At 43.8% G+C, this 27,198-nt stretch overlaps 1 protein-coding gene across 5 annotated transcripts in view; it reads left to right on the top strand.

The window, feature by feature from the left end:
- Positions 1-27,198, top strand: part of def8 (differentially expressed in FDCP 8 homolog) — a 120,317-nt gene that overhangs the window by 11,029 nt on the left and 82,090 nt on the right. For 2 of the 5 annotated variants that reach the window (XR_013821522.1, XM_079874231.1), the window contains exon 2: positions 1,771-1,935. The exons of 1 other annotated variant lie outside the window; for it this stretch is intronic. Coding sequence is in view for 2 of the 4 variants with exons in the window: in XM_079874231.1 (XP_079730357.1) it covers positions 1,785-1,935 (151 nt within the window). In the remaining 2 variants the exon portion in view is untranslated. The remainder of the gene's footprint in view (positions 1-1,770; positions 1,936-27,198) is intronic. 2 more of the 5 variants (XR_013821523.1, XM_079874232.1) reach the window with 1 other exon arrangement.

Raw genomic sequence — 27,198 nt, 5'->3', positions numbered from 1 at the left:
TAAAAATGAGAATCGATTAAAATCGAGAAATCGCTATTTTTTGCCCAGCCCTAATAGATATAATATTCAGAAGTAAACAGCGTAGCTGACTTACGCCCATTTCACACATACTCCGTTTGCAGTGCGTATGCGGTGCGTGTTGTGGTGTGTATGCGGTGCAGGAGCAGGAGCTGCGCGCGCTATAGTGCTTTCACATATGCTGCGTTTTCAGTGAATAACTGATCCGCAGCTGTACCACAAACATACTTACTATTTTTATTTCAAATCCAGAAGTTATGCTGCAACTTTTATTAAAAAAAAAAAGTTTGTCAGCATTGCGATTCTCTTTGTACACATGTACACTCTTTAATGGACGTTTGCACATTTAAACACAATTTAAACAACATAGGGCTATTATTCCATGCATTACTTCTACTTATATTAAGTTGCTCAAGCAAGTGGTCAAATATTTACTCATGTACTTATATTAAAATCGCAAACATTTTAAATTAAAACTTAAAATTTACAAAAACAGCCGACTCTCATGCCTTTTCTTTTGCATTTAAATTTTAATACAATAGATCTTGCATGTCACGAAGAACTTGTTTTTCCACCTCCACGAATGAGACAAGTGCTGTTCATTATGTCGCCTTGTTGAGGTAAATTGTAGTTTTCCTTGCTTTACCCTGGTCTTAAAGTAAAAAGATGACTGTGAAAAAAAGTAGTATTTAATTAAATAAATTTATGGTGAGATTACTACATTTTATTTAATTAAACGCATTTATGGTGAAATTACTACATTTTCAGGTCAATCTGTGTTAATTTTAACCACAAAACATGCGCTGTCACTTTAATTCAGCGTTTGCAGCACAGCAAAAATAGACTCGGTGCAGAAACGATCGCTGCACTGCTGTATACGCACCGCAACTGGAACGGATCGACGGACTGCATCCGTGTGCAGTTTGAAAGTTCTAACCTGTTAACATGGGTACGGAAAAAAATACGCACCGCATATGCACTGCAAACGGAGTATGTGTACGGGCGTTACAGATTCAGTTAACATCCACAAATGAATAAGTGCGACGATTCAGGGAGCAGGCTACACAGTGAACTCTGGAAAAATGCTACGCTTGAGCAAACAGTTTGTGAATAGGCTACTACAAATGATGGCCATGAATAAAATATAATATTCAGAAGTAAATAGTGTTTATTTTTAAACCACAACCTTCTAAGTGTTTCTTTTACCGATATATATAACAATATCTTTTGCATTTCTAATCCAAACAACGCCAAACTTGGCACGGCACTTACTCGTGCCCGTAGCAAGACACCTGTCAAGTTTGGAATCCATCAGACTAACGGTTCGAGAGATATGCGAATAACAGACACACACACACACAGACAGACAGACGTTTCTGTAATTTATAGATAGATAGATAGATAGATATAGATTCTGACTCCGGGTCTTCTTTCATACATCTGATCCTTGGGTGTGTGTGTGTGTGTGTCATCAATCACCTGTACCATATAGAGATTGCACTATTTATACACATGATATCAGAGTATAAAAAAATCTATTTTAGTGCACCTTCTCTCTTGATTTTAGCACACATCCTCGCTATCATAAGCCCAAGCCTACGTATACGTATTTCTCAAAGAGCAGAAAGTTTGTTCTTTACTAGAATCTAAAAAGAGAGTAAGATGTGACATGAAATGACTACAGCATTTTCATTTTTGAGCTATCCCTTTAGGTGTATTATGTGACATTGATTATGTGTCTGTCTTCTACAGATGTAACCAGTGTCATGGAATATAATGAAAGACTTGCTCGCTTTCGTCAGGGTCTTGTCAACCCATTTGACAGGGGAGAGAACGACAGCAGCACTGAGGGGAAGAATCTTCCTAAACATGGTGTGTCAACTTTTACATTGAATATGCACTCCTCCTCTTCTGAAGGTACATGTCAATATACACTGTATATTATACAGTTTTTACAGAGAAGGACATTTCTTGTGTTGTGAATGAGATAGTTGTGAGTCACACAATGTACGCTCTTGTAGCCTACCACAGCAAAACACAATAACACTGACTAGGTAAATAAATATGGCAAACAACAGGATAAAATTGTCAATTTCCCTATCATACAGGGAATGCAGCGCCAAATGGCAATGTAGCGCCAAAGCTTGATGCAAGTGGTTTTTGCAAGTTTCAGTACGACGCAGTTGTCTTTTTCAAGTCCTGCGCCACGTTGTTTAAATAGCAAATGCATTTGCCCCCATCTGTGCGCCCATGGGCGTGCTGGTCTGAAAACGCTGGTGTTCAGGCGCATTGTTGGCGCGTTGCTATTTTGAGGCAACTGAAGTTTTTTTTTTGTTATTTAAAGAGCATGTTAGTAATGTGCGCCTATTGGCGGTTACACAAACTGCTTATTAAACACACACACACACACACACACACACACACACACACACACACATACATGCGCAGCAGCACACAAACATGCCAAACATTAAAAATAAAAGGATTACAATGTAAAATATTAATATTGTGTACATAAAGATATGGTGTAATCCGACTTATCCCGTAGATGCTTGTGCGCTTTAACCTCGCGCACGAACAGATCCATTTGCTCTCTGGAGACTCGTTCTTTCCGCTTGCAAATTCCGCCATGTAAATAGCGAATCCGCCATGGCGCAAGTGCAACTGGCTTTTAAAGGGAATGGGAGATGACACTCTGGTTGGTTTGTTTCACGTTACGCCCAAAACACACCCATTACTCATTAAGAAAATAGGGACAACCCTTTTCAAAGCCGATCATTTTTTTCCATTGTCAAACTAGCAATAGTGGATTCTAAGTGCACTTGCGCCCTACGCTTTAGACCATGCGCTTAGAACATTAAAATAGGGCCCTTAATATCTATGTTTTTTTTCAATAACTACATGTCAGTGGCTCAAGCCTTTATTACTAGTTTTAAATAACACTTTAGAATTAGTAATGGAGGCTTGGGATGTTTGCAAGGGAGATACTTAGTTCTACACAATAGTATTTCAATGACAAAAACCTGAAAAATGTCTAAAAAAAAAATGTCTTAGACGTGCCAGTATTCAGTAATATATATATATATATATATATAATATGTTCCAGTAATGAAGATTCACATACTTCACAATATGCTGTATGAATATTCGGTCTGATATTCGCATTGGTCTGAACTAAAATGGCAGACAGGCTAAATAAAAATGCAAATACACTCTCTGAGAGTAGGTGGTGCTTATGGAACAGCAGAAATACAGCGGTTACCCCTGTTTTCAAAACAGCTTCTGGCATCCGCTTGTCACAGAGAAGAAAGGAAGTCAAAAATTAAACATGTTTTCAAATATCAATTCTGATTTTTGTATCTGTTATGGTGTTTATCAAACAACAGGGCTCCAGACTAACATTTGAGAGCAGTAGCACCAGTGCCACTAAGTTCTACAGATGGTGGCACCAGAACCTGATTTGGTAGTGTTTCTATAGTATCATACTGAACTGACCGACAGCTTCAGTGATTAAAGGAGCGCTCTTTACGTTTTGTTTTTCATGAGATTTTGTGACTTTTCCTACTTCATACTTCAGTACCAAAAGAGTCAAACTTGGACAAAAATGTATTTCTTGATGATTTGATATTTTATAATTGTGTTTTCTTAATGTCTAAATATAAATTCAAAAGCAAAACGTGTGAAAAAAAATATATATTAGGAAGTGGAAATGGCTAATAACTCACAAAGTGCTCTTCTGTCGCCATCTACTGGTTATAGTGGTAATTTCATGTATTTTTATTTTTAAAGGGGTCATATAATGTCATTTTTGTACAAGCTAATATGATTCTTTAGGGTCTAAATTAAAAGTTTGTAATATACTTTAATTAAAAATTCTCATTAGTATTGTAAGAAAACACTCATTTTCCCTGGTCAAAAACAGCTCTGTTTTCAGCACGCCGTTTAAGTGCATGGGTCTTTAAAGGGATACTCCACCGTTTTTTCATATTAAACTATGTTATTCCCTTAACTAAGACGAGTTGATACATACCTCTCTCGTCTCAGTGCGTGCACTAAATCGCTCTGTCTTGCGGCGAAACTTTGTTAGCACTTAGCTTAGCCCAGTTCATTCAATATGGGCCAAGCAGAGAAGCTACCAAACACCTCCACGTTTTCCCTATTTAAATACAGTTACTCGCGTAGTGTAACTCGACCTAGGACGGTGACACAAAACAAAACGTTGCGCTTTTCTAAGCGTGTAAAATGGATAACTATATTGTATGGCGGAATACCATAGCAAGTGCTTGGAAGCACTTCGACTTGGCGCAGTAATATCTTCACTCGTGAAAAATCCTCTCACCGGCCCCCGCTCCCTCTAGTGAAGATATTACTGCGCCGAAGTCGAAGTGCTTCCAAGCACTTGCTATGGTATTCCGCCATACAATATACACTGCTCAAAAAAATTAAAGGAACACTTTGAAAACACATCAGATCTCAATGGGGAAAAATATCATGCTGGATATCTATACTAATATGGACTGGGTAATGTGTTATGAACGAAAGGATGCCACATCGTTTGATGGAAATGAAAATGATCAACCTACAGAGGATTGAATTCAAAGACACTCCGGAAATCTAAGTGAAAAAATGATGCAGCAGGCTTGTCAATTTTGCTGAAATGTCATTGCAGCAACTCAAAATGGTACTCAGTAGTTTGTATGGCCCCCACGTGCTTGTATGCATGCCTGACAACGTCGGGGCATGCTCCTAATGAGACGACGGATGGTGTCCTGGGGTATTTCCTCCCAGATCTGGACCAGCGCATCACTGAGCTCCTGGACTGTCTGAGGTGCAACCAGGTGATGTCAGATGGAGCGAAACACAATGTCCCAGAGGTGTTCTATTGGATGTAGGTCAGGTGAGCGTGGTGGCCCTTCAATGGTATCATTCCTTCATCCTCCAGGAACTGCCTGCATGCTCTCGCCACATGAGGGCGGGCATTGTTGTGCACCAGGAGGAACCCAGGACCCACTGCACCAGCATAGGGTCTGACAATGGATCCAAGGATTTCATCCCGATACCTAATGGCAGTCAGGGTGCCATTGTCTAGCCTGCAGAGGTCTGTGCGTCCCTCCATGGATATGCCTCCCCAGACCATCACTGACCCACCACCAAACCGGTCATGCTGAACGATGTTACAGGCAGCATAACATTCTCCACGGCTTCTCCAGACCCTTTCCAGTCTGTCACGTGCTCAGGGTGAACCTGCTCTCATTTGTGAAAACCACAGGGCACCAGTGGCGGACCTGCCAATTCTGGTGTTCAATGGGAAATGCCAATCGAGCTCCCTGGTGCTGGGCAGTGAGCACAGGGCCCACTAGAGGACGTCGGGCCCTCAGGCCACCCTCATGAAGTCTGTTTCTGATTGTTTGGTCACATTCACACCAGTGGCCTGCTGGAGGTCATTTTGTAGGGCTCTGGCAGTGCTCATCATGTTCCTCCTCGCACAAAGGAGCAGATACCGGTCCTGCTGATGGGTTAAGGACCTTCTACGGCCCTGTCCAGCTCTCCTAGAGTAGCTGTCTGTCTTCCTGGAATCTCCTCCATGCTCTTGAGACTGTGCTGGGAGACACAGCAAACCTTCTGGCAATGGCACGTATTGATGAGCCATCCTGAAGGAGCTGGACTGCCTGCGCAACCTCTGTAGGGTCCAGGTATCGCCTCATGCTACCAGTAGTGACACTGATCCTAGCCAAATGCAAAACTGGTGAAAAACAGTCCAAAAAGATGAGTAGGGAAAAAATGTCAGTGGCCTCCACCTGTAAAACCATTCCTGTTTTGGGGGTTGTCTCACTGTTGCCCATCTAGTGCACCTGCTGTTAATGTCATTAACACTAAAGCAGCTGAAACTGATTACCAACCCCCTCTGTTACTTAACTGACCAGATCAATATCCCAGGAGTTTAACTGACTTGATGCTATTCTCTGATTAAAAAGTGTTCCCTTTATTTTTTTGAGCAGTGTAGTTATCCATTTTACACGCTTAGAAAAGCGCAATGTTTTGTTTTGTGTCACCGTCCTAGGTCGAGTTACACTACGCGAGTAACTGTATTTAAATAGGGAAAACGTGGAGGTGTTTGGTAGCTTCTCTGCTTGGATATTGAATGAACTGGGCTAAGCTAAGTGCTAACAAAGTTTCGCCGCAAGACAGAGCGATTTAGTGCACGCACTGAGACGAGAGAGGTATGTATCAACTCGTCTTAGTTAAGGGAATAACATAGTTTAATATGAAAAAACGGTGAAGTATCCCTTTAAATGATAATGAGCTTTGCTCACCCCGCCCCTCTGTTCTGTGTGTGCACCGTTTCTAACACAATAACACCATATCCATAACGCGTTGTTTATTATAAACATGGGATTATGAATTATATTGAGAACGTCGTACATAGAAAACAAGCCATAATGTACTCTGAGTGTAAAAATAGCCACATTCATCGTGAAGCGTGCAGCAAGCGATTTGCAAAGATTAATATAAAGGTTAATAAAACGTTACACTCACTCACTTCTTCTGGGGGTACAGGAACACGAATAGTTGGTACAGATCCTTTTTTCAGGAGCAGCTTCTTAGTAAAACCATCTTTATACCCTCATTTGTAAAACAGCCTGGTGAAATGATTCGCGCAAACATGAAAGCATTGACGTTGATCGTGGGGAATTCCCTTCGAAAACAAACTCAGCCACTGCGTCTTCAGTGGTTCGGATTTAGGAACATCAAAATGACTGCTGTATTCCTTATTACACCCAAGAACACCACAATCGCTTAGACGCCATTCTACTCAGTGCTCCAGCTATCTATCAGCAATGAATGCGCCGGTTGGCGCAGGCTATGATTGACAGCTCGCTCACGACGGCGCGAGGGCGGGTCTGTGTTGAAACGCTGCTGTCAATCAACCATTGTGGGAGGGGAGTCGATTTTGTGACGTCACAAAATCAAACAGCTTGATTCAGCCAACACACATTTCAGTACAATCAACTTGTAAAAGTGCATGTACCATTATATGACCCCTTTAAATAAGAGTGTTTATTTGCCACCAAGCAATGCTTTAAAGGAACACTCCACCGTTTTTTTCATATTAAATTATGTTATTCCCTTAACTAAGACGAGTTGATACATACCTCTCTTGTCTCAGTGCGTGCAATCAATCGCTCTCAAATCTGGCGCTTTTCTAAGTGGGTAAAAAGGATAACTATAATGTATGTCGGAATAGCACTTGGGAGCACTTCGACTCAGCGCAGTAAAAAGTCACGTTGGTTCTAATGACAGAAGTGAGAGGGAGAGGGGGAGAGGATTTTTCAGGAGTGATGATATTACTGCGCCGAGTCGAAGTGCTCCCAAGTGCTATTCCGCCATACATTATAGTTATCCTTTTTACCCGCTTAGAAAAGCGGCACGTTTTATTTTGTGTCACCATACTCATGTAACTACTCGTGTAACTGTATTTAAATAGGGAAAACGTGGAGGTGTTTGGTCGCTTCTAACTTCATCTCTGTTTGGTCCCTAATGAATGAACTGGGCTAAGCTAAGTGCTATCAAAGTGTTGCCGCGCGCCAGAGCGATTGAGTGCACGCACTGAGACGAGAGAGATATGTATCAACTCGTCTTAGTTAAGGGAATAACATAGTTTAATATGAAAAAACGGTGGGGTGTTCCTTTAAGGGCATGAATGGCCCTAGAACATTTGGCCCTAGATACAAATATTAGAGGATATAGCGAGGATATGAGGATGCCTGGTGTATGGAGTGAAGATTGATGTGGAAAAAAAGGCATTTAAACAATTTTTTTGAGATGTTAACAGATATGTAGTTCATGTCAATGAAAATAACAATAACACTCATAATGTTTATTATTAAGGGAAAAGTGGTTTTTATTTTCTCTGTTTTTCTGAGCTATTTCATTCTTCCGGTTTAAAAATCAAAGTTGAAATGTCACAACAAGTGAGGTATATGCATTAATTTGGTGTGGTGATTGGCTGCTGTGGCTGGAGAGTACATGTCTACATCATTAGTTTCTACATATTATTTATGAGAATAGGCTCATTTAATCCAATCACTGCGCTGTTTTACACATGAGATCACATTACAGCAGAAAATTCAAATGTGACAAGACTGGTTCGGCACTAGTCTGTTCGTTCACCTCTGCCGGTTCAGCTTTGCATATGGACACGCAAAGTAAGTGTATGTTTCCTCAGTACAGTAACACAAAAGTGGTGTTTGCATTAGAGGTCAGTTCAGGAGTTTGACTACCAACACATGGAAAATATGACTCTTAGAATATTTAATTTGTGTGCGCACATGAGAGCGGCATATGCACAGAAAGTCTTGATGATTTTAACAATACTGGCAATGCAGATCACAGTTCATATCCGGACCAGAGCAAGCGTGTTTCGAGTGACATATTTCAGATACTCTCCTTCTCCAAACATGAACCAGCACTATGTATGTGCACATATTTCATCATGTCTTTAACTGAAATATATATGTGCAAATAACGACACTGATACAGCGGTACGTTTGATCATGAATGCGATGACAAGATGGATTATTCTGATATACAGAAGACAATAATGTAGACCAAAAATTCAAAAAATAATGGGCAAAAAAGTAGGGTTGCAGAGGGGTGGAAAATTTCCATGGGAACTTAATCTGGGGAATTTTGGATGTATTACAAGTTGGAAACATAACAGGAATTTACGGAAATGTATGAGAATTTATGGGAATTAATTGGAAATTTGGGAAAATAAACTGTCATACAAACATTTTGTTTTGTCATAAGCGGACATGTTAGTAATTGTTTTGTGCATATTGATAGATTTTCCAATTAATTACTTCTATTTATTAAAAATGTAAAATGTATTTTTATAGCAGAAATTGTTGTGCATGTGTTATTTATTTCAGATTCACATGATCCTTCAGAAATCATTCTAATGCTGATTCGATACTCAGTAATCAATGTTGAAAACATTGTGCTGCTTATTGTGCTTAATTTTTTGGAACCTGTGGTACTTTTTTCAGGAATTTACTGATGAATAAAAAGTTCAAATGAACATAATTTATTCAAAATCAATCATTATAATACTATCAAAAACAAGTCAAGCAAGTCAAGTCACCTTTATTTATGTAGCGCTTTTTACAATACAAATTGTATAAAAGCAGCTTCACATTGATAACATGAAAATAATACAACAAAGTTTGTTTCTAGCAGAAAGCTGCGTCATCGTCCACCCTAAGTAAGGCAGACAGGGTTCGTACAAGGTGCTTAAAGTGCTTGAAGTATTGAATTTGACTTATTGAAATTTAAGTCCTGGAAAACCCTTGAAAACAGCCATATTTTTGAAGAGGTGCTTGAAAAGTGCTTGAATTATTAAAAATAGGGATGCACCGATAACGAGCTGTACTCGTAAAAATGCTCCGATACCAACAACCGATAGGCCTACCAGGCAGCGTGTTTATAGTAACACATAGCTGTGGTGCGCGAACTGATATGAGAAAAACGCGCACATCCCTTTAAACAGACATCAGTGGAAAGTTTGTAGTTCAGTCGGATGTCAGTGGCAAAGAAAATAAAACGAGGCATGTAGCTTATTATTCACGTTAACTGACGAGAGAGAGAGAGAGCACTTCTGTTGAATGCTCTTGATAGCTGATCATTCCCATAAGAAATTTTACCATGGTATTTGTACCATGGTATTAGTACCCCGGTATTTTTGACAGTACCATGGTACATGTACCATGGTATATTGATGGTACCATGGTACACATATGATATGCACCATGGTACATAAACCATGGTATTTTAAATAGTACAATGGGACGTGTACCATGGTATGTACCATGGTATTTGTACCATACCTACAACTGTCAAATGTACATGAATTTAAATATTTAGCTCAGGCAAATAAAAAGACAGTAAACTAAAAAAAATTTTTCCCATTTTATTTTATTTTTTCCATAGATTTAGCATGATTGTCTTTTTATGATCTTGGCCGGATTTGACAACTTCTGGCGAATGAATCCCTTAATTTCAGCATCCGACTTTTCTGGGAAGACAGATTTAACTTCACCTAAAGAGAGAAAAGAAGGAAAAGAAAGGAGAACAGACACGTTACAGATAGATACATAGACATAAAGTACAAACAGGTACATATACAGACACAGATATTACAGATACAATGACAAACTATTGATAGTGAAAGAGTAACAGTAAGGGCAACACATACCCACGCCTGCTTTGCAAAACACCTGGTTACCTTCATTTCTTAAGTCTGTATGGCTCACTCAATGTTTTCTAATGTTGTGAAATGATACAACACTACACTACACAGTGCGGCAGGCATTTGTCACTCTTTACGGACGGTACTGACTGTCACTGAAGAAAAAATACTTACCAACAAACTTTTTAACATCTTCATTGGGGAGTGATGGTCGTGTCTCCCCCTTGCATGATGACCCAAGCCCAGTCACACTGTGAGATGCCATGAATGCAGTGGTGTACAGACCATGCATCAGATCGTTTGTATATTTAGCTGCTGTGACCTTGTTGCAGCGGTCCCCGATTGCCTGTGGAATATCCTAAGAACATAATTTGGTATCACATTGGGTCATATTACCAAAAGCTTGTTATGAAATAGTCGTGTTGGGGTTCAAAGGGGACAACTAAAATAATTTTGATATCTTCCTATTTATCTCAGATTTCTATTTGCAGAAGTTCCCTGGTCCCACTTTATAGTATACTTCTGTTATTAGTGAATATAACTTACCAGACAGACAGAACGGTCATCCACAGGCAGCTGTGTTCTGGAAGACTGCATACAGCATTTAAAAAGCACAGAAGAATGTATGTTAGCCTACTCACAAGAAACTAACAAGAAGACAGACAGACAAAACAGTAGGGCTGTAATCAACAAAAGAAAATCTTGGTCGACTGAAGTCCTGAAATTTCTGACAGCGTTGCATCACGTGCACCTGCGCAATATCATATCAAATATAAATTTGCATTCGACTTTTTCCCCGTTTACTATTTTTAAAGAAATGCTGCCACGCTGTCGACGTCTTTGTTGGCATGATAGAAGAGGACTGACTATAAATTAAACGCTCTGACAATTAAATAAATAGTATTCAGCAAACCTTCTAGTAGCCTACTTTCTTCAATCTGTCTCTTCTCCAGTGGGTTGGGCTAATCCAAAAGTGAAAACAAGGGGGGTGTTCTGAAGACAGACTGTTACCTGTGAAACAGGGGTGCTCTGAAAACGTCTCGGTTACGTATGTAACCCTCGTTCCCTAAGTAGGGAACGGAGACGTTACGTCGGATGACGACGAATGGGGTTTCGCTTAGAAAGCCTATCACCTTCGAGTATATAAAACGAGCCAATGGCAATGAAATGCCATGGGTCTGCGGAATTTGCATAGCGTAACTCCGCCCCACCCTGGGGGTATATAAGGAAGTGCGCTGGCAACATGCAGATATTTTATTTTATTTTATTTTATTTGTTTAACCAGGAAGGTCCCATTGAGATACAATATCTCTTCTACCAGGGAGTCCTGGTCAAGATAGTCAGCACAAAACAAAAATACAAAGTAGTACATAACACAACAGAATAAACATAAAGAATTTCCATATCTGAAAGACAGCACAACCCACAATCAATTACTAAAACATTTACACCGTTCTATAAAAACAGACTTTAAAATGTTTTTAAAAGAAGTAAGTGATGGTACATATTTCATGTGTAATATACCTTGGAGCTCATTCCATGCATAAGGAGCATAATTAGAGAAGGCTGATCTACCTAGTTCTGTATGGAAAATTGAGTTCTTGAGTAAAAGTTTAACTGTTGATCTAGTATTATAGATACTAGTACAGTATGTCAATAGATTAATTCAATTCAATTCAATTCAAATTTATTTGTATAGCGCTTTTCACAATACATATTGTTTCAAAGCAGCTTTACAGAAAGTGCATTTCAGAAATGTACATTGAGAAATACAGTTAGTTAATCATGTATTGATTTAGGGCATAAACATAGCCAGCGTCGAGTCGTCTCTTCACAGGCGCCGAGTCGTCTCTGCACGGGTGTTGGAGAATCTGTAGTTTCCATGAGAGGCTGGATACAAACTGGAGCTGACGATCTGTATTTACCTCGGGACTAGCGTCCCGAGATAACAACAGAAAAGCATATGGGAAATAATTAGCGTAGCTGCTGTTCGCAATATTAATGCATTCAATCTGATTCAACTGTAGTATAAAATGTAAGTATTATGTGAATGCCTGGCTGAAGAGATGCGTCTTTAATCTAGTTTTAAACTGGGACAGTGAGTCTGAGCCTCGAACAATATCAGGAAGGCCATTCCAGAGTTTAGGAGCTAAATGTGAAAACGCTCTCCCTCCTTTAGTGGACTTAGATATCCTAGGAATGACCAGAAGCCTCGAATTTAGTGATCTTAAAGAGCGCGATGGATTGTAGGGCGATAGAAGTTCCGTTAAATACACGGGAGCTAAACCATTTAGGGCTTTATAGGTCAGTAGCAATACTTTGTAATTGATACGGAACTTTATAGGTAACCAATGTAGAGACGACAGAATTGGTGTTATATGATCGTATTTTCTTGATCTAGTAAGAACTCTAGCGGCGGCATTTTGGACTAACTGTAGCTTGTTTATTGAGGATGCAGGACAACCAGCTAATAAAGCATTACAGTAATCTAGTCTCGAGGTCATGAATGCATGAACTAACTTTTCTGCATCAGAAACAGATAGCATGTTACGTAGCTTAGCAATGTTTCTAAGGTGGAAAAAGGCTGTTCTTGTAACATATGAAATATGATTTTCAAAAGACAAGTTGCGGTCTAATATAACACCCAGGTCTTTTACTGTAGAGGATAAAGTAACAGGACACCCTTCTAAATTAAAGTTGTATTGTAAGAGGTTTTGTGGGCAGTTTTTTGGACTAATAAGTAATACCTCCGTTTTATCTGAATTTAATAGCAGAAAATTACATGTCATCCAGTATTTTATATATCTAATAGATTAGATATATACTGTGGTATTTTACCCAGTAAAGCTTTTAAAATAAAGATCAACATGATGTTTCCTCCTCAAGCACAGTGAAGTCCAATTTATCAACTCATATAAATTACAGTGATGTGTACGCACACTTGAATCAGTCACAAATCGTAAGGCAGCATGATAAACAACATCCAATTTTTTCAAAGTATTTAGAGGCGCATGCATATATATTATATCACCATAGTCCAATACTGGCAAAAAGGTACTTTGCACTAATCGTTTTCGAGCAACAAAGGAAAAACATTTTTTCAAACGAAAATAAAAACCCAATCTTGGTCTCAATTTCTTTAAAAGTATATCAATATGAGAACTAAAAGTAAATTTATCATCCAGCCAGATTCCAAGATATTTATAGGATGCGACTCTCTCAATCAAAGTACCATCAAAAGTTTTAATCATAAAATCATTTAGTGATAATTTAGAGCGTGTGAAGATCATGTATTTAGTTTTTTTTTTTATTCATCACCAATTTTAGATTATCAAGTGAAGTCTGAAATAAATTAAAAGCATTCTGTAAGGAATCCATTGCCACTTTTATGGATGAAGCCATTGTATAAATGATAGTATCATCTGCATAAAAGTGTACTTTTACGGTCTCTAATCCTACACCAGATAAGATATGTCTTCGCTGAGGAGCCGAGACTGAACTCAGGCGTTCCAGCGGTACAGCGGAAGTGGCAGGGAGACGTAACGTCTCCGTTCCCTACTCAGGGAACGAGGGTTACATGCGTAAACGAGACGTTCCCTTTCGTAGTCACTCCGAGTTACGTCGGATGACGACGAATGGGGTTCCCAGTGTAATCACGCCACCTCGACTGTCTTCCAGTGCCCTGCGTAAGTCTGAGCTCCCTGTCGTGAGACTGGCACAGACGAAGGACTCCTACTTAACAAAGGAATACCAAGGTACACTGGGAAGCATATCTCAGTGGAAATATGCAATCATGCCCAACCCGAAGGGGGGGACTTGGAATACACATATGACCCCGGGGGGCTGCATATGGAGTATCACTGGGGTGTCCAGCCGCAGGTGGAATATTTCAACCCCAGGGGTGGCAAGGTGGCTTGCCAAGGGAAAGACACATGCTCAGAGAGGCTTACAGTGGAATACACATGTGGGGGTCGCCCAGAGGGGGAACCATGCACATGGAAGCACCTAGCCAAGCGCGAAAGCTGCCGGTGGCATAACTCTGGCGTTGACGTCAACAGTGCTGGAGGAACTCAGGGCTTATTAGGCTCACCTGAGGAGAATATCGCATGTATCCAGTCCGTGGAGAGGAATGGCGAGCAAGCGAAGACACCTGAGCAGAATCTAGTACCGGCTAGTTGAAGCGAGTACATGAGAAGAAACTGGCTCCACTCAGAGATTGTAGAATCTCGCGAATGTGTTAGGTGTCGCCCAGCCTGCAGCTCTGCAGATGTCTGTTAGCGAGGCGCCATGCGCTAGAGCCCAAGAGGAGGCCACACTCCGAGTGGAGTGAGCCTTCACACCAAGGGGGCACGGTCGACCTTGCTGCTGGTAAGCCAAAGCAATTGCGTCCACTATCCAGTGAGACAACCTTTGCTTGGAGAGAGCCTTTCCCTTCAGCTTCCCACCATAACAGACAAAGAGCTGGTCTGAGGTCCTGAAACACTGCGTTCTGTCGACGTAAGCACAGAGTGCGAGTACTGGACAGAGCAGTGCCAAGGCTGGGTCTGCCTCATCCAAGGGCAGCGCTTGCAGGTTCACTACCTGGTCTCGAAAGGGAGTGGTTGGAACCTTGGGCACATATCCAGGCCGGGGTCTCAGGATCACGTGAGAGTTAGCCGGCCCGAATTCCAGGCACGCTTCATCAACCGAAAATGCCTGCAGGTCCCCTACCCTCTTGATGGAGGCCAATGCAACCAGGAGCGCTGTCTTAATTGACAGGAACTTAAGCTCCACTGATTGCAGAGGCTCAAAGGGAGCACTCTGCAGGGCAGTTAAAACCACTGAGAGGTCCCAAGAGGGAACGAGAGGAGGGCGAGGAGGATTCAGTCTCCTCGCTCCTCTCAGGAACCTGATGATCAGGTCGTGCTTTCCCAGAGACTTACCATCAACTGCGTCGTGATGTGCGGCAATGGCGGCAACATACACTTTCAGGGTGGAGGGAGACAGCCTACGCTCCAACCCTTCTTGCAGGAAGGAAAGCACGACACTGATCGGGCATTTCGTGGGTTCTTGATGTTTAGAAGAACACCAGTTGACGAAGAGGTTCCACTTCAACGCATAGGCATGTCTCATGGACGATGCTCTAGCGGAAGTGATGGTAGCCACCACCGCTGGTGGTAGGGTACTCAAACCTACCTCGTCCCGTCCAGGAGCCACACGTGGAGGTTCCAAAGATCGGGACGAGGGTGCCACAAGGTGCCCCGTCCCTGAGAAAGAAGGTCCTTCCTCAGAAGGATTGGCCAGGGAGGTGCTGTCGCGAGGAGTATAAGTTCTGGGAACCAGGTGCGGTTGGGCCAATACGGGGCAACCAAAATGACCTGCTCCTCGTCCTCCCTGATCTTGCGCAAGGTCTGCGCAAGAAGGCTCACTGGGGGAAACGCATACTTGAGGAGGCCCCGCGGCCAGCTGTGCGCCAGTGCATCCGTGCCGAGCGTGCCCTCGGTCAGGGAATAAAACAGGTCGCAGTGGGACGAGTCGTGGGAGGCAAACAGGTCTACCTGTGCGTCCCCGAACTGATCCCAAATCAGCTGAACGTCTGGGGATGGAGTCTCCATTCTCCAGCGAGAGGCCGAAGCCGAGACAGCTCGTCGGCCGCCTGGTTCAGGTCTCCCGGGATATAAATGGCTCGAAGCGACCTCAGATGCTTCTGACTCCATATGAGGAGGTGGCGGGCGAGTTGTGACATACGGCGGGAGCACAGACCACCTTGACGGTTGATGTACGCTACAGTCGCGGTATTGTCTGATCGGACTAGTACGTGTTGACCCCTGAGCAACGCACGGAAGCGGTGCAGGGCAAGACGCACAGCCAACAACTCGAGGCAATTGACATGCCAAAGGCGCTGGGGTCCTGTCCAGGCACATGGCGCCCCAACCCGTGGTGGAGGCATCTGTTGAGACCACAACATGCCTGGAAACTCGTTCAAAGGGCACTCTGGCCTGAAGAAAACTGAGGTTCGACCACCGGGTGAAGGTCTGACGGCAGGTCGGAGTCACTGGAACTCGGAGTGTGCCGTGATGCCATGCCCACCTCGGGACTCGATCGCGAAGCCAAAGCTGAAGCGGTCTCATATGAAGCAATCCGGGAGCCTCAGGAGCCTCTGAAATAGTTTCAGTTGAACCGCACTCCTGCCCTCGAACTGACGAAGGCAAGTCAGCAGTGACTGTGCGCGCTCGCTCGTAGGCTGCGCGCACATGGCGACCGAGTCGATTTCCATACCGAGAAAAGAGATCCTCTGCACGGGGCAGAGTTTGCTCTTCTCCCAGTTGACCCAAAGGCCCAGACGAGCTAGGTGCCGGAGCACTAGGTCCCTGTGTTCGCAAACCTGGTCTCGAGAGTGAGCTAGGATCAGCCAGTCGTCGAGATAGTTCAGGATGCGAACCCCGTGTTCCCGAAGAGGAACAAGGGTTGCCTCGACGACCTTGGTGAAGACGCGAGGAGACAGGGCTAGCCCGAAAGGGAGAACTGCGTACTGGTATGCCTGCCCCTCGAAAGCAAACCGTAGGAACGGTCTGTGTCGAGGAAGAATGGAGACATGGAAGTAGGCGCCCTTCAGGTCGATCGCTGCAAACCAATCCTGCGGCCTTATGCATTCGAAAATGCGTTTGGCCATGAGCATCTTGAACGGCATCCTGTGAAGGGAGCGGTTCAAGACGCGCAAATCCAGGATCGGTCGTAATCCACCGGATTTCTTCGGTACAATGAAGTAGGGGCTGTAGAAGCCGGTCTCGATCACACCCTTCGCCAGTAAGGTAGCGACCTCCGCTCTCATGACAGGGGCATTGCCACCGACTATAGTGAAGCGGACTCCCCTGAAGCGGGGAGGAGACTGCGCGAACTGAATCGCGTAGCCGAGCCTGATGGTCCTCGCGACCCAGCGGGACAGCCTGGGAAGCTCTAACCAGGCTTCCAGGAACTGTACCAGCGGGGTCATGCGGATCACAGACGTACTCTCGGTGGTGCAGCGAAGCGGAATGACTGGCCCAGGCGTGGGTGGCATAGCGGCCCGGTGCGGGGGCACGGTCATTAACCGCGTCCTGCCAGAGGAGGCCAGGGGAGGACCAGCGTCCCACCGGGGCGTGCTCTGGCAGGGGGCTGGCGACAGAGGGGGATGAGAGACGCGAGGCTCGTGAGCGGCGCGCACTGTCATCCGAGAGCTCTGTGTGCTCAGAGATGGGAGAGTGAGTTCTTTCTTTAACCACAATAGGGTACTGCCCGTCGAGGGACGAGCAGCGGGAGTGGGAAAACCAAGGATTCTCCCCCGGCCCGCCACCGGGGGAAGGAGCGGCCCTGCTACCGTCTCCTGAAAAAAACTCAGTGCCATCTCTGAACAGCCCGTCTCAGGAGCGCCGCTTTGCCTGGCGTTTAGCGGGACACGGGGCTGGAGAGGGCTGTGGCGCCTTCCTGCGGCTTCCTCCACGACGCAACCCAGATGGAGGCTGCTGCTGGGGCCGTGCGAGAGGGGCGGGAGCCGCAGGAGGGCGCCCTCGGCGGCGAGCAGACTGAGGCACCTGTGCCGACAGCGGGCCGTCGGGGCAGGACATGCTTGAGAGCCTCAGTCTGCTTCTGGGCGGTCGAGAACTGCTGGGCAAAGTCCTCGACCGCCCCGCCGAAGAGGCCAGCCTGGGATATGGGGGTGTCGAGGAAACGGGTTCGCTCGGCCTCCCGCATATCGGCCAGGTTAAGCCACAGATGTCTCTCCTGGACCACACAAGTGGACATCACCTGACCCAGGGAGCGTGCGGTCACCTTCGTTGCTCGGAGAGCAAGGTCGGTGGCGGCACGCAGCTCGTCAAAGAGCCCTGGGTCAGTCCTCCCCTCGTGCATGTCACGCAACATCTGGGCCTGGTAGACCTGGAGTGTTGCCATGGCATGCAGTGAGGAGGCCGCCAGCCCCGCAGCTCTATAGGCCTTCACCACAAGGGTGGAGGAGAACCTACAGGCTTTGGAGGGGTGCTTAGGGTCGCCACGGGAAGAAGCACCCTGGGGACACAATTGCATGGCCACAGAGCGTTCAACCTGGGGAACCCCAGTGAACCCTTTGGCAGCCGCCTGATCGAGAGGAGGCAAGGCGGAAGAGGTCGCCGAGCGATCACGGGAAGACAAGGGTGCCTTCCAGGACCTCGTGACCTCCTCATGCACATCTGGGAAGAAAGGCATTGGGGTTGGGCGCTGACGAGGATCAGCGGCCGCGCCCAAAAAACAATTGTCGAGCCGCGAGCGCACCGGACCAGGTGGCGGGGACCACTCAAGACCGATGGCCGCGGCTGCTCGGGAAAGCATGGCCGTCATCTCGGGATTAGACTCGGGCAATGCTGGAACACCCGAAGGTGGCAGCACAGCTGAATCGTCACTTCCCAAGGACTCCTGCCCACCTTGTGATGCAGCGATCGACATCACATCTTCCTCTGGAGCGCCGAATGAGACCCGCGTCAGAGGACTGTACAGCGGGCTCATTCGGAACACTCACGGGTTGCACAGTGCTAGACGGAGGTGTGGAGCGTGGAATAGTCGGCGCTTTGTTCCACACCGTAACCCTCAGGTCACCCTGGCCGCCAGCCGAAGTACCAGCTCTTGTGGAGCTCGTAGATCGGGGTGCGGATGAGGGGACTCTACCATGAAGGTCATTGAGTCTCGACTGCAACCGTGCGATGGGTATGTTCCCGCAATGGGAACATGACTCATCCACAAACGCTGCCTTAGCGTGCTCAATACCCAGACACACAAGACAGCGATTGTGCCCATCAGAGTCAGAAATGAATAGACCGCAACCAGAAGTGCACGGGCGAGGCATCTTTAAAAAGACGTGCCGCGTGCAAGCTCTTTTAGAAAGGAGATTTCTCCGCAAATGTTGAAGCGACCAGGGAGAGAACACACAAACACTGGCAAATCACTGCACAGATAAGCAGGGAATGTGCACTCGCTGGAACTCGCTGTCACACCAACACTTGGAGAGAGGCTCGTCTCGAAGAGAAGGAGAGATGAATCTCAGGATTGGCTGTGGAGTGAAGTACATCAACTTGGCTCCGAAGCGAAAACATATCTGCATGTTGCCAGCGCACTTCCTTATATACCCCCAGGGTGGGGCGGAGTTACGCTATGCAAATTCCGCAGACCCATGGCATTTCATTGCCATTGGCTCGTTTTATATACTCGAAGGTGATAGGCTTTCTAAGCGAAACCCCATTCGTCGTCATCCAACGTAACTCGGAGTGACTACGAAAGGGAACACCCCCATTAGCAATTAGTGCTTTCCACCTGATGAAATGAACGCGACAAAAAATCGACCAATCAGAATTTTGGTCGAGCCAGAAAGTATCAACCAATAATCGACTAGGAGATTACAGCCCTACAAAACAGATTTGATTTATAACCAAGAAAAACACCAACAACATATAAAAGCTGTAATTCAAATGAACCATTAAATAACAACTTATCATGTACCTGCAAACTGGGTCCAGCAGTTGAGGTATGTGCCATACATGGTGCTTCTGCCACATCATTTTTGTCTTTCTGTATCTATGTATTAAAGGGATAGTTCAGATATTTGAAGTGGGGTTTTATTGAGTTACCGACACAGAAGCTGTACTGTTGTGGATGGAGGCAGCTGCTTAAAGTATTTTAGATCAATTAATATCAGTTTAAGTGTATGCTATTGTTACATTCCGGCTCAAGGAAGTAACAAAATAAAGGGATCAGAGTCCAAAAATATATTCAACAAAATATTTATTTTATGTCTAGGGGTTAAATGATAAAGAAAATAGATGTTCAACAGCAAATAAGCAAACAATAAAAAGAAAAAACAATATGAAGGTCCAGCTCCTGAGCTGAGCATAGTAGGAAAAAAAATACTATGGAAGTCAATGGCTCCAGTTAACTGTTTGGTTACTGACATTCTTCAAAATATCTTCCTTTGTGTTCAGGAGAAATTCATACAGGTTTGAAACAACTTGAGGGTGAGTATATGATGACAGAATTTTCATTTTGAAGTGAACTATCCCTTTAAAGCCACTAGGTTCCATAGACAAAAACTTTTACCTCACAGAAGACGAGAGTTGCTGGTCTACCGCTGCTTTGGTCGGTTAGTTTTATTAGTTCCTAACCGTTTAAAATGCAAAAGTCACACAATAACAAAGATGAAAAATTACTGTTTTTGTCAAAGTAGTCTGGTGGCTTTAAAGTGTGTATGTCAGGTAAATTTTTTTTTTTTGATTAACACAAAATAGTTAGGGGAAATACACGTTTTCCAAGTTGATGTATTGTTTTGTATGTTTTTCAATACCTAAAGGCAGAATATAAGATGAAAAAGTTCGTTATTTTCAGTACTCACTTAAAACTGCTCCTCCCCCCAAACGAATCGCTTGACGTCATAAGAGGGAGACGTCTCCCCAGGTCGCTGAGAAAAATGTAGGAGCTGAGTTGTAGGCTACCACAGCTGTTATCTGTCAGATCGGTCAGATGTCTATATGACTGTCCCCAGTGTTTCCTCTGTTTTCCCGGTCTGAACGCGTACCTGTGTGTGTGCCTGGGACTGGGAGTGTCTGTGTGTCTCCTGCTTTGCAGTTTGAATTATGTCCTGTATGAACTGTTTACACCTGGCCTGGCCACTTCATGCGTTTTTTCAGATCGGATAACTATCTGATTTATCAAAACGATTCCATTTACACCTGGTCACATAAATGTTTGTTTTTTTGCGAAACGGATTTAAATCCGATCTTCAATTCCCGCGCTATATGCAGATTTAATGGAGTGCACGTCACCGAAAGCAACAGATATGAGCTGCATTTTATTGATCATCAGCTAATATTTCAAAATCAAAGACCGCAATAAGAGAGAGCGGCAACAGCCCTGGTAAGATCATTTCATTTCTTTACTTTTAATGATGATGATTGTGTGTTAAGCGTCTGTGACTTACTTTCACTTTGATTTGCTTTAGTTTGCACGTTGGCTTAATGAATAGATGCTCAGCTTCTCATCTGCGGTGATGCGTGTTCCAGTAGCGTCGTCATATCTGGCTATAACATTACATATAGCCTATCACACGCTCTCACACGTTTATTTTTTTAAGCATTTTTGGGAGGAGTACAATTTACATATGTGGTTTCAACAACCAGATGCATCTACTCTTGTCCAGTTTCGTCTGGAATGCGTCTCAGATCTCCTCCTGAAGTGGCTTGAGCGATCGGATTCAAATCCGTCTTGAATGCCTTTCGGAGGGCATTTACACCTGGTCTTTTCACGATTGGATAGCTATCCCATCTGAGAAAACGCATGAAGTGGCCAGGTGTAAACAGCCCGAGTATGTTTTTATGTTTCCACTGTTCGATCGCGCCCGCGCCCCTCTCTCTCTCTCTCTCTCTCTCTCTCTCTCTCTCTCTCTCTCTCTCTCTCTCTCTCTCTCACACACACACACACACACACACACACACACACACACACACACACACACACACACACACACACACACACACACATACACACACACACCAACCAACATATTCCAGCATTGCTATCTTGACATCGCAGCCTGTTCATTATAGCCACGGAGCTTCAGAGCTAAGGCGGAGCTACAGATTAGGTGTCCCTAAATAACCCGCGTATCTAACAGTAGTTCTGCATTAATTAATTTGCAGCGAGTTTTATTTATTTTTATACCGTGTATTCTCCGTGTATATTCATGCACCGAACCGTAACGCCCGTACCGTTTTGGTTCAATACGAATACATGTACCGTTCCACCTCTAAGTTATGCCTATACTTACTAAGACACCTGACCAACTCTCCACTGGTTCTCTTCACACCAGATATTTATGTTTCTTCGATAGGAATTATTTAAATTTCTGTTTGGCTCCTCATCTGTCTCACTCCTGGGAGACTCAAAATTGTATGGCTGTGGGCCATCGTAGGTTTGAGCGGGATTTTGGATCTCCTCAGACTCAAAACTCTCCATACTTGAATAGAACTTTTTTGGCACGTCTCCCTCTTCTGACGTCACAGCTCAGCTGTGTTTTAAAAATTTGATCTTGACAGAAATGGCTATAAAGCTTACTGTAGGGCAATTACAGTAATAATTTTAATGATAATTACATTTTCACTCAGACATCTAAACCTTTTTAAATATATCTAAAAAAAAAATTTAACCTGACATACACACTTTAACTAGAGCATAGATGAAGGCTTCAGTTCCCCACCGTAAAGGGCTGACAGCAAGGTAAAGCTGTGAAAATATTCTAAATATAACATGCACTTAAACTAATATTGCTTTTGTTGGTGTCTAAAATATGTTTAGCTGCTGCCCCGTCGGCAAACTGGTTGTGTGCCGACAGCCATCTACTGTTTGTAAAACACTGACTATTGATAAGAACACATCCTAACATTCCCTTTAAATTGAGTGTGTTTATAAAACAAACAACATTTTTTAAACATTGTAACATATAGCAGACATAAAGACATTCAGTAGCAGGTGAAAATAAATAAATAAATATATATATACAGCATACCATGGTCCTTGGGAAAGTTATCTCTTTTGGCAGAGTGATAAGCTGCTGCATGGACGAAATCATCTCAGGAAGACCTAGATTTACAGTGTCTGTTAGCAATTCCTAATACAAAACAAAACAAGAGAAATAGAATTCACTCAGCACGTGTCATTTGGATTAAAACTAAATCGTAGCCTATATAAGTAAAGTAAAACATGAACTGTTATCTGATTTATGTATAACGAGTGGTTCCCTATGTTACAGGTACTGGCTGGTATCATGTAAACGGCTTATATGCTCTCGCTCTGAAACAGGAGAAATAAATGAGACAGGGCAAAGTCTGCGTCCATTTCTCATCTCGCTCAGCAGAAAGAGCACCAAGAGGATTTATTACACAATCACAATTAAAATCCTACTTGGTTACAAACACACAATGTCTTCTCATGAAATACACAGTTTCAAAAATAAAATACAATTTGTCTTTTTTCAACTTTCAGCAATTACTGAGATATAAATTGTATATGATCAAATAAATCAAAATGATAATAACCACTGTTACCTTGTAAGTTGTCTCTTTTCAACTTAAATTAAAACTTAGCTTATGTTATCACTTGCATATAATTCCTAAATGCATTTTCCATTTTCAATTAGCAATCATTTTTACTCTTCCACAATGCATGAGCTGACAGACTTCTAACTTGTTTTTAAACCACTTTTAGAATTGATAACATTTGGTTTTAACACTAGCTTTTCACATATTACACAATATCATATATTTCAAAACTATTTAACCTTACAAAAATGTTCAAAGAACTAAAAATAAAACTCTGTTCAACGTGACCTTGGTAGTAACAGATGACGTCACCGGGCGCGAAAATTACTGCTATATATACATGTCCACATTTTCATAAAACAGCCTTGTTACACGGACCTTGAAACATTCAGCGATATGTAAACATATTACATTTCAGTTATTTAACTCAAGTTACTAATCTACCAACCTGAAACAGGAGAAATAAATGAGACGGCAAAGTCTGCGTCCGTTTCTCATCTCGCTCAGCAGAAAGAGACAGACCGAAAAGCGTGACAAACTGACGTAACGCCGCGGAAGCACAATAAGCGCCACACTGCCCCCTGCTGACGAACTCCACAATTACTCCTGATTTCTATATAAAATATATTAGTGCAAATAAATGGTAGAAACAGGTTAATTACCCCTGAACAAAGTTCAAAAACATTTCTTTATAAAATTACAAAGTTTACCACAAATGTGATCACAATTTACTGGGCATCACACGCTCCCTGACAAAAAAAAAATGGCTTCTGACATTTCCAAAAACCTTTATCTCAAAACTGTTTAACCCTTTTAACTCTTAACTTTGATTCTCAAATCTCTATTCAATGAACAAGCATAGTAGGTGGAATGTATGTGGCTGGAGCTTGGTAAGGATATGGTAAGTATGGTGTCTGAGGGTAATGGAGTGGATACGGATATGGCATACAATAAGGCGGTATGTATGGAAAGATTGAGTGCGCAGGTGTAGAGTGATGAGATGCTTCTATGACAGGTACATAAGGTGCTGTGTAACCAGTCATTGAATTAACTGTGGCGTGTGCCTGAACTGATGCTTCACCTAATGACTCATAAGTGAGGAAACGGCTTGGCCTTCTCTCATGAGCGGACCTTCTAACGTCTGACTGAGTGTTTTCTACAGGAGGGGTCAAAGGTCGAACTTCTGAGTCAGAGTCTTGGTGTCCATTGTTTTCTTCTTCCTCCACAGGTTCAGTGCATAAAGGTAGGTTTTCATCACCGTTGTGTCTTGTCTCAGTAGGATTTTGTAAGTGTTCAGGTACAGTATGACTTTCTCTTCTTACAGATGTCGGTCCTGACCCCCGAATCTCTGGATACCTGGTGCGTTGCTCCTGGTAGTTAGCAGGTCTTTCCTCTGTCCTTACGATTGGTCTCCTTAACCAGTATCCCGAGCCAGAATCATCATCTGAATCATTTTCACTATCCTCACTTGTGTCTGCTTGTATTTGAGTGTCTGTCATTCTGTCTTGGTTTTGTCTGTTATGTGTTTTCTTCTCAGGGATCGGTCTGGTGTCAGATGGAGTATCATCAACCGGTAAGTCGTTCACCAGCAACAGGAGATTACGGTGTAGTGTCCTGCTTTTCTGTTTGTTTCCAGTTTCAGGGCAGACAACGTTGACGTTCGACTATGTATATAGTCTTCTCCTAGTACGCCCTTAGTTTCCCTGGTCCTCCACGTTCACTAAGGTTACGGACCAGAACTCTGTCCCCTGGTTGCAGTCCCACCCCTCTTGTCTTCTTGTTATACATCACTTTTCCCCTTGCACTGGACTTTCTACTATTCTCGCTAGCAATGCGGTAGGCTTCTGTCATCTTTTCAGCCCATTTCTCTGCAAATCCTCTTGGTGAGTATGGTTCCCTTTCTCCAACCAATCCAAACAGCAAGTCGACTGGGAGATGTGGGTGACGGCCGTAGAGGAGGAAAAACAGTGAGTAGCCGGTGGATTCATGTCTGGTGCAATTATATGCGTGTATAACATGTGGGAGGTGGTCCTTCCACCATAGTTTCTCACTATCGGTCAATGTTCTTAACATCTGGAGGATGGTGCGGTTCAACCGCTCAGCTGGGTTGCCTTGTGGGTGGTAGGGCGATGTCCGCGAGTGGCCAACCCCTGATAAACGCTGCAATGATTGGAACAGTTTGTTCTCAAATTCACGACCCTGGTCATGATGTAGTTTGGATGGATATCCCAACCGGGGTATGAAATCATTGAAGATGCGCTCAGCAGCTGTTTTCCCGCTCTTGTTCTTCGTGGGGTATGCCTGAGCAAATCTAGTGAAGTGGTCAATTACTACTAGGATATATTCATATCCTCCACAACTGGTTTCCAGATGCAAGTAATCAATACACACAAGCTCTAAAGGGAAATTAGATGTGATACTGCCCATAGGAGCTCGAGTGTGTGTTGTGGGTTTCTTAGATCTGATACAGGGACATCTTCGGGTGACATGGTCTTCAATTTCTTTCGCCATAAAGGGCCAGTAAAACCTTTCCCGAGCAAGATGGAGTACTCTTTCTGTGCCTACATGACCCATCTCATTGTGTAGGTACTTCAGAGCTATTGACCTGTGTTTCAGAGGGAGGACTAACTGCTTGTGCTGGGTCGTCCTTCTGTACAGGAGACCATCTTCAAGGTGCAACTTACTCCACTCATGCAGCAGCTTTCGGGTGGCTCCACTTTACAGTTTGGCGTATGTCATCCGTCAGTTTTGTGTTTGACTCCTTTAATTCAATAATCTTGCCTATTGCTTGATCCTCTCTTTGAGCTTTAACAAGATCATCATGGCTGATAGTTGGCAGGTGACAATGAGGTTGCGGAGGATCCGGGGAACGCATGTTAAGTGCTGCAACCCAGGCCACATCCTTCCGTTCTGCTGCCTGACTCCCATCCCATGTACACGTACTGCCTCGTTCGAGAGCTCCTCTGTACAAACCACCTCATATTTCCCCATGTCCAATGGGAGCTGAGACAGTGTGTCTGCATCTCCATTTGATTTTCCAGGCCTATACCTTATGTCGAACCGAAAGTCTGATAGTTCTCCCACCCACCGATGACCAACAGCGTTGAGTTTTGCTGTACTCATGATATAGGTCAGGGGGTTGTTGTCTGTGTACACAGTGAAATGGGGAGCGTAGTACAGGTAGTCCCGGAACTTTTCACACACAGCCCATTTCAGTGCGAGGAACTCCAGTTTTCCACTGTGCAGGTGATAGTTACGTTCAGCCGGTGTCAAAGTCCTCGAGCCATAGCCAATGACTCTCAGCTTTCCATTCTGGCGTTGATAGAGGACAGCCCCCAGGCCCTGGTCTGAGGCGTCTGTATGCAGCGTGAAAGGTAGGTTGAAGTCAGGATAGGCTAAAACAGGTGGAGTTATAAGGAGATCTACCAGTTGCTCTAAGGCTTCCTGATGTTGAGGAGTCCAGTCAACAGGTTCTCGGGAAGGCAGCTGTGGGCGTTTGGTGGTTTTCCCACGTTTTGGAATCTGGGCTTTCCCTGGCTTGATTTGGAGCAATTCATAGATTGGCTTTGCGATCCTGGAAAAATCCTGGATGTATGAGCGATAATATCCTAAGAAACCCGTCAGTTTCCTTACCTCACCAACTGTCTGTGGTGTCTTGCTTGTCAAGGTTTTGACTGCTTCAAAGTCCCTTGGGTCTATCTTGACACAATCAGCTGACACAAGGCACCCGACGTACCTGACTTCTTGTCTGAACAGTTCACATTTTTCAGGCCTCAGTTTTACTCCGTGTTGTTGAAGAGTCTGGAGTACTTTACGGAGAGCCTCCACATGCTCATCGAATGTTCTGGCATAACAGAGCAC

The sequence above is a fragment of the Squalius cephalus genome (genome assembly GCF_949319135.1).
Source record: "Squalius cephalus genome assembly, chromosome: 6".
Lineage (NCBI taxonomy): Eukaryota > Metazoa > Chordata > Actinopteri > Cypriniformes > Leuciscidae > Squalius > Squalius cephalus.
Note: the sequence above shows the minus strand (reverse complement) of the source record. Positions and strands in the feature narration are given on the sequence as shown.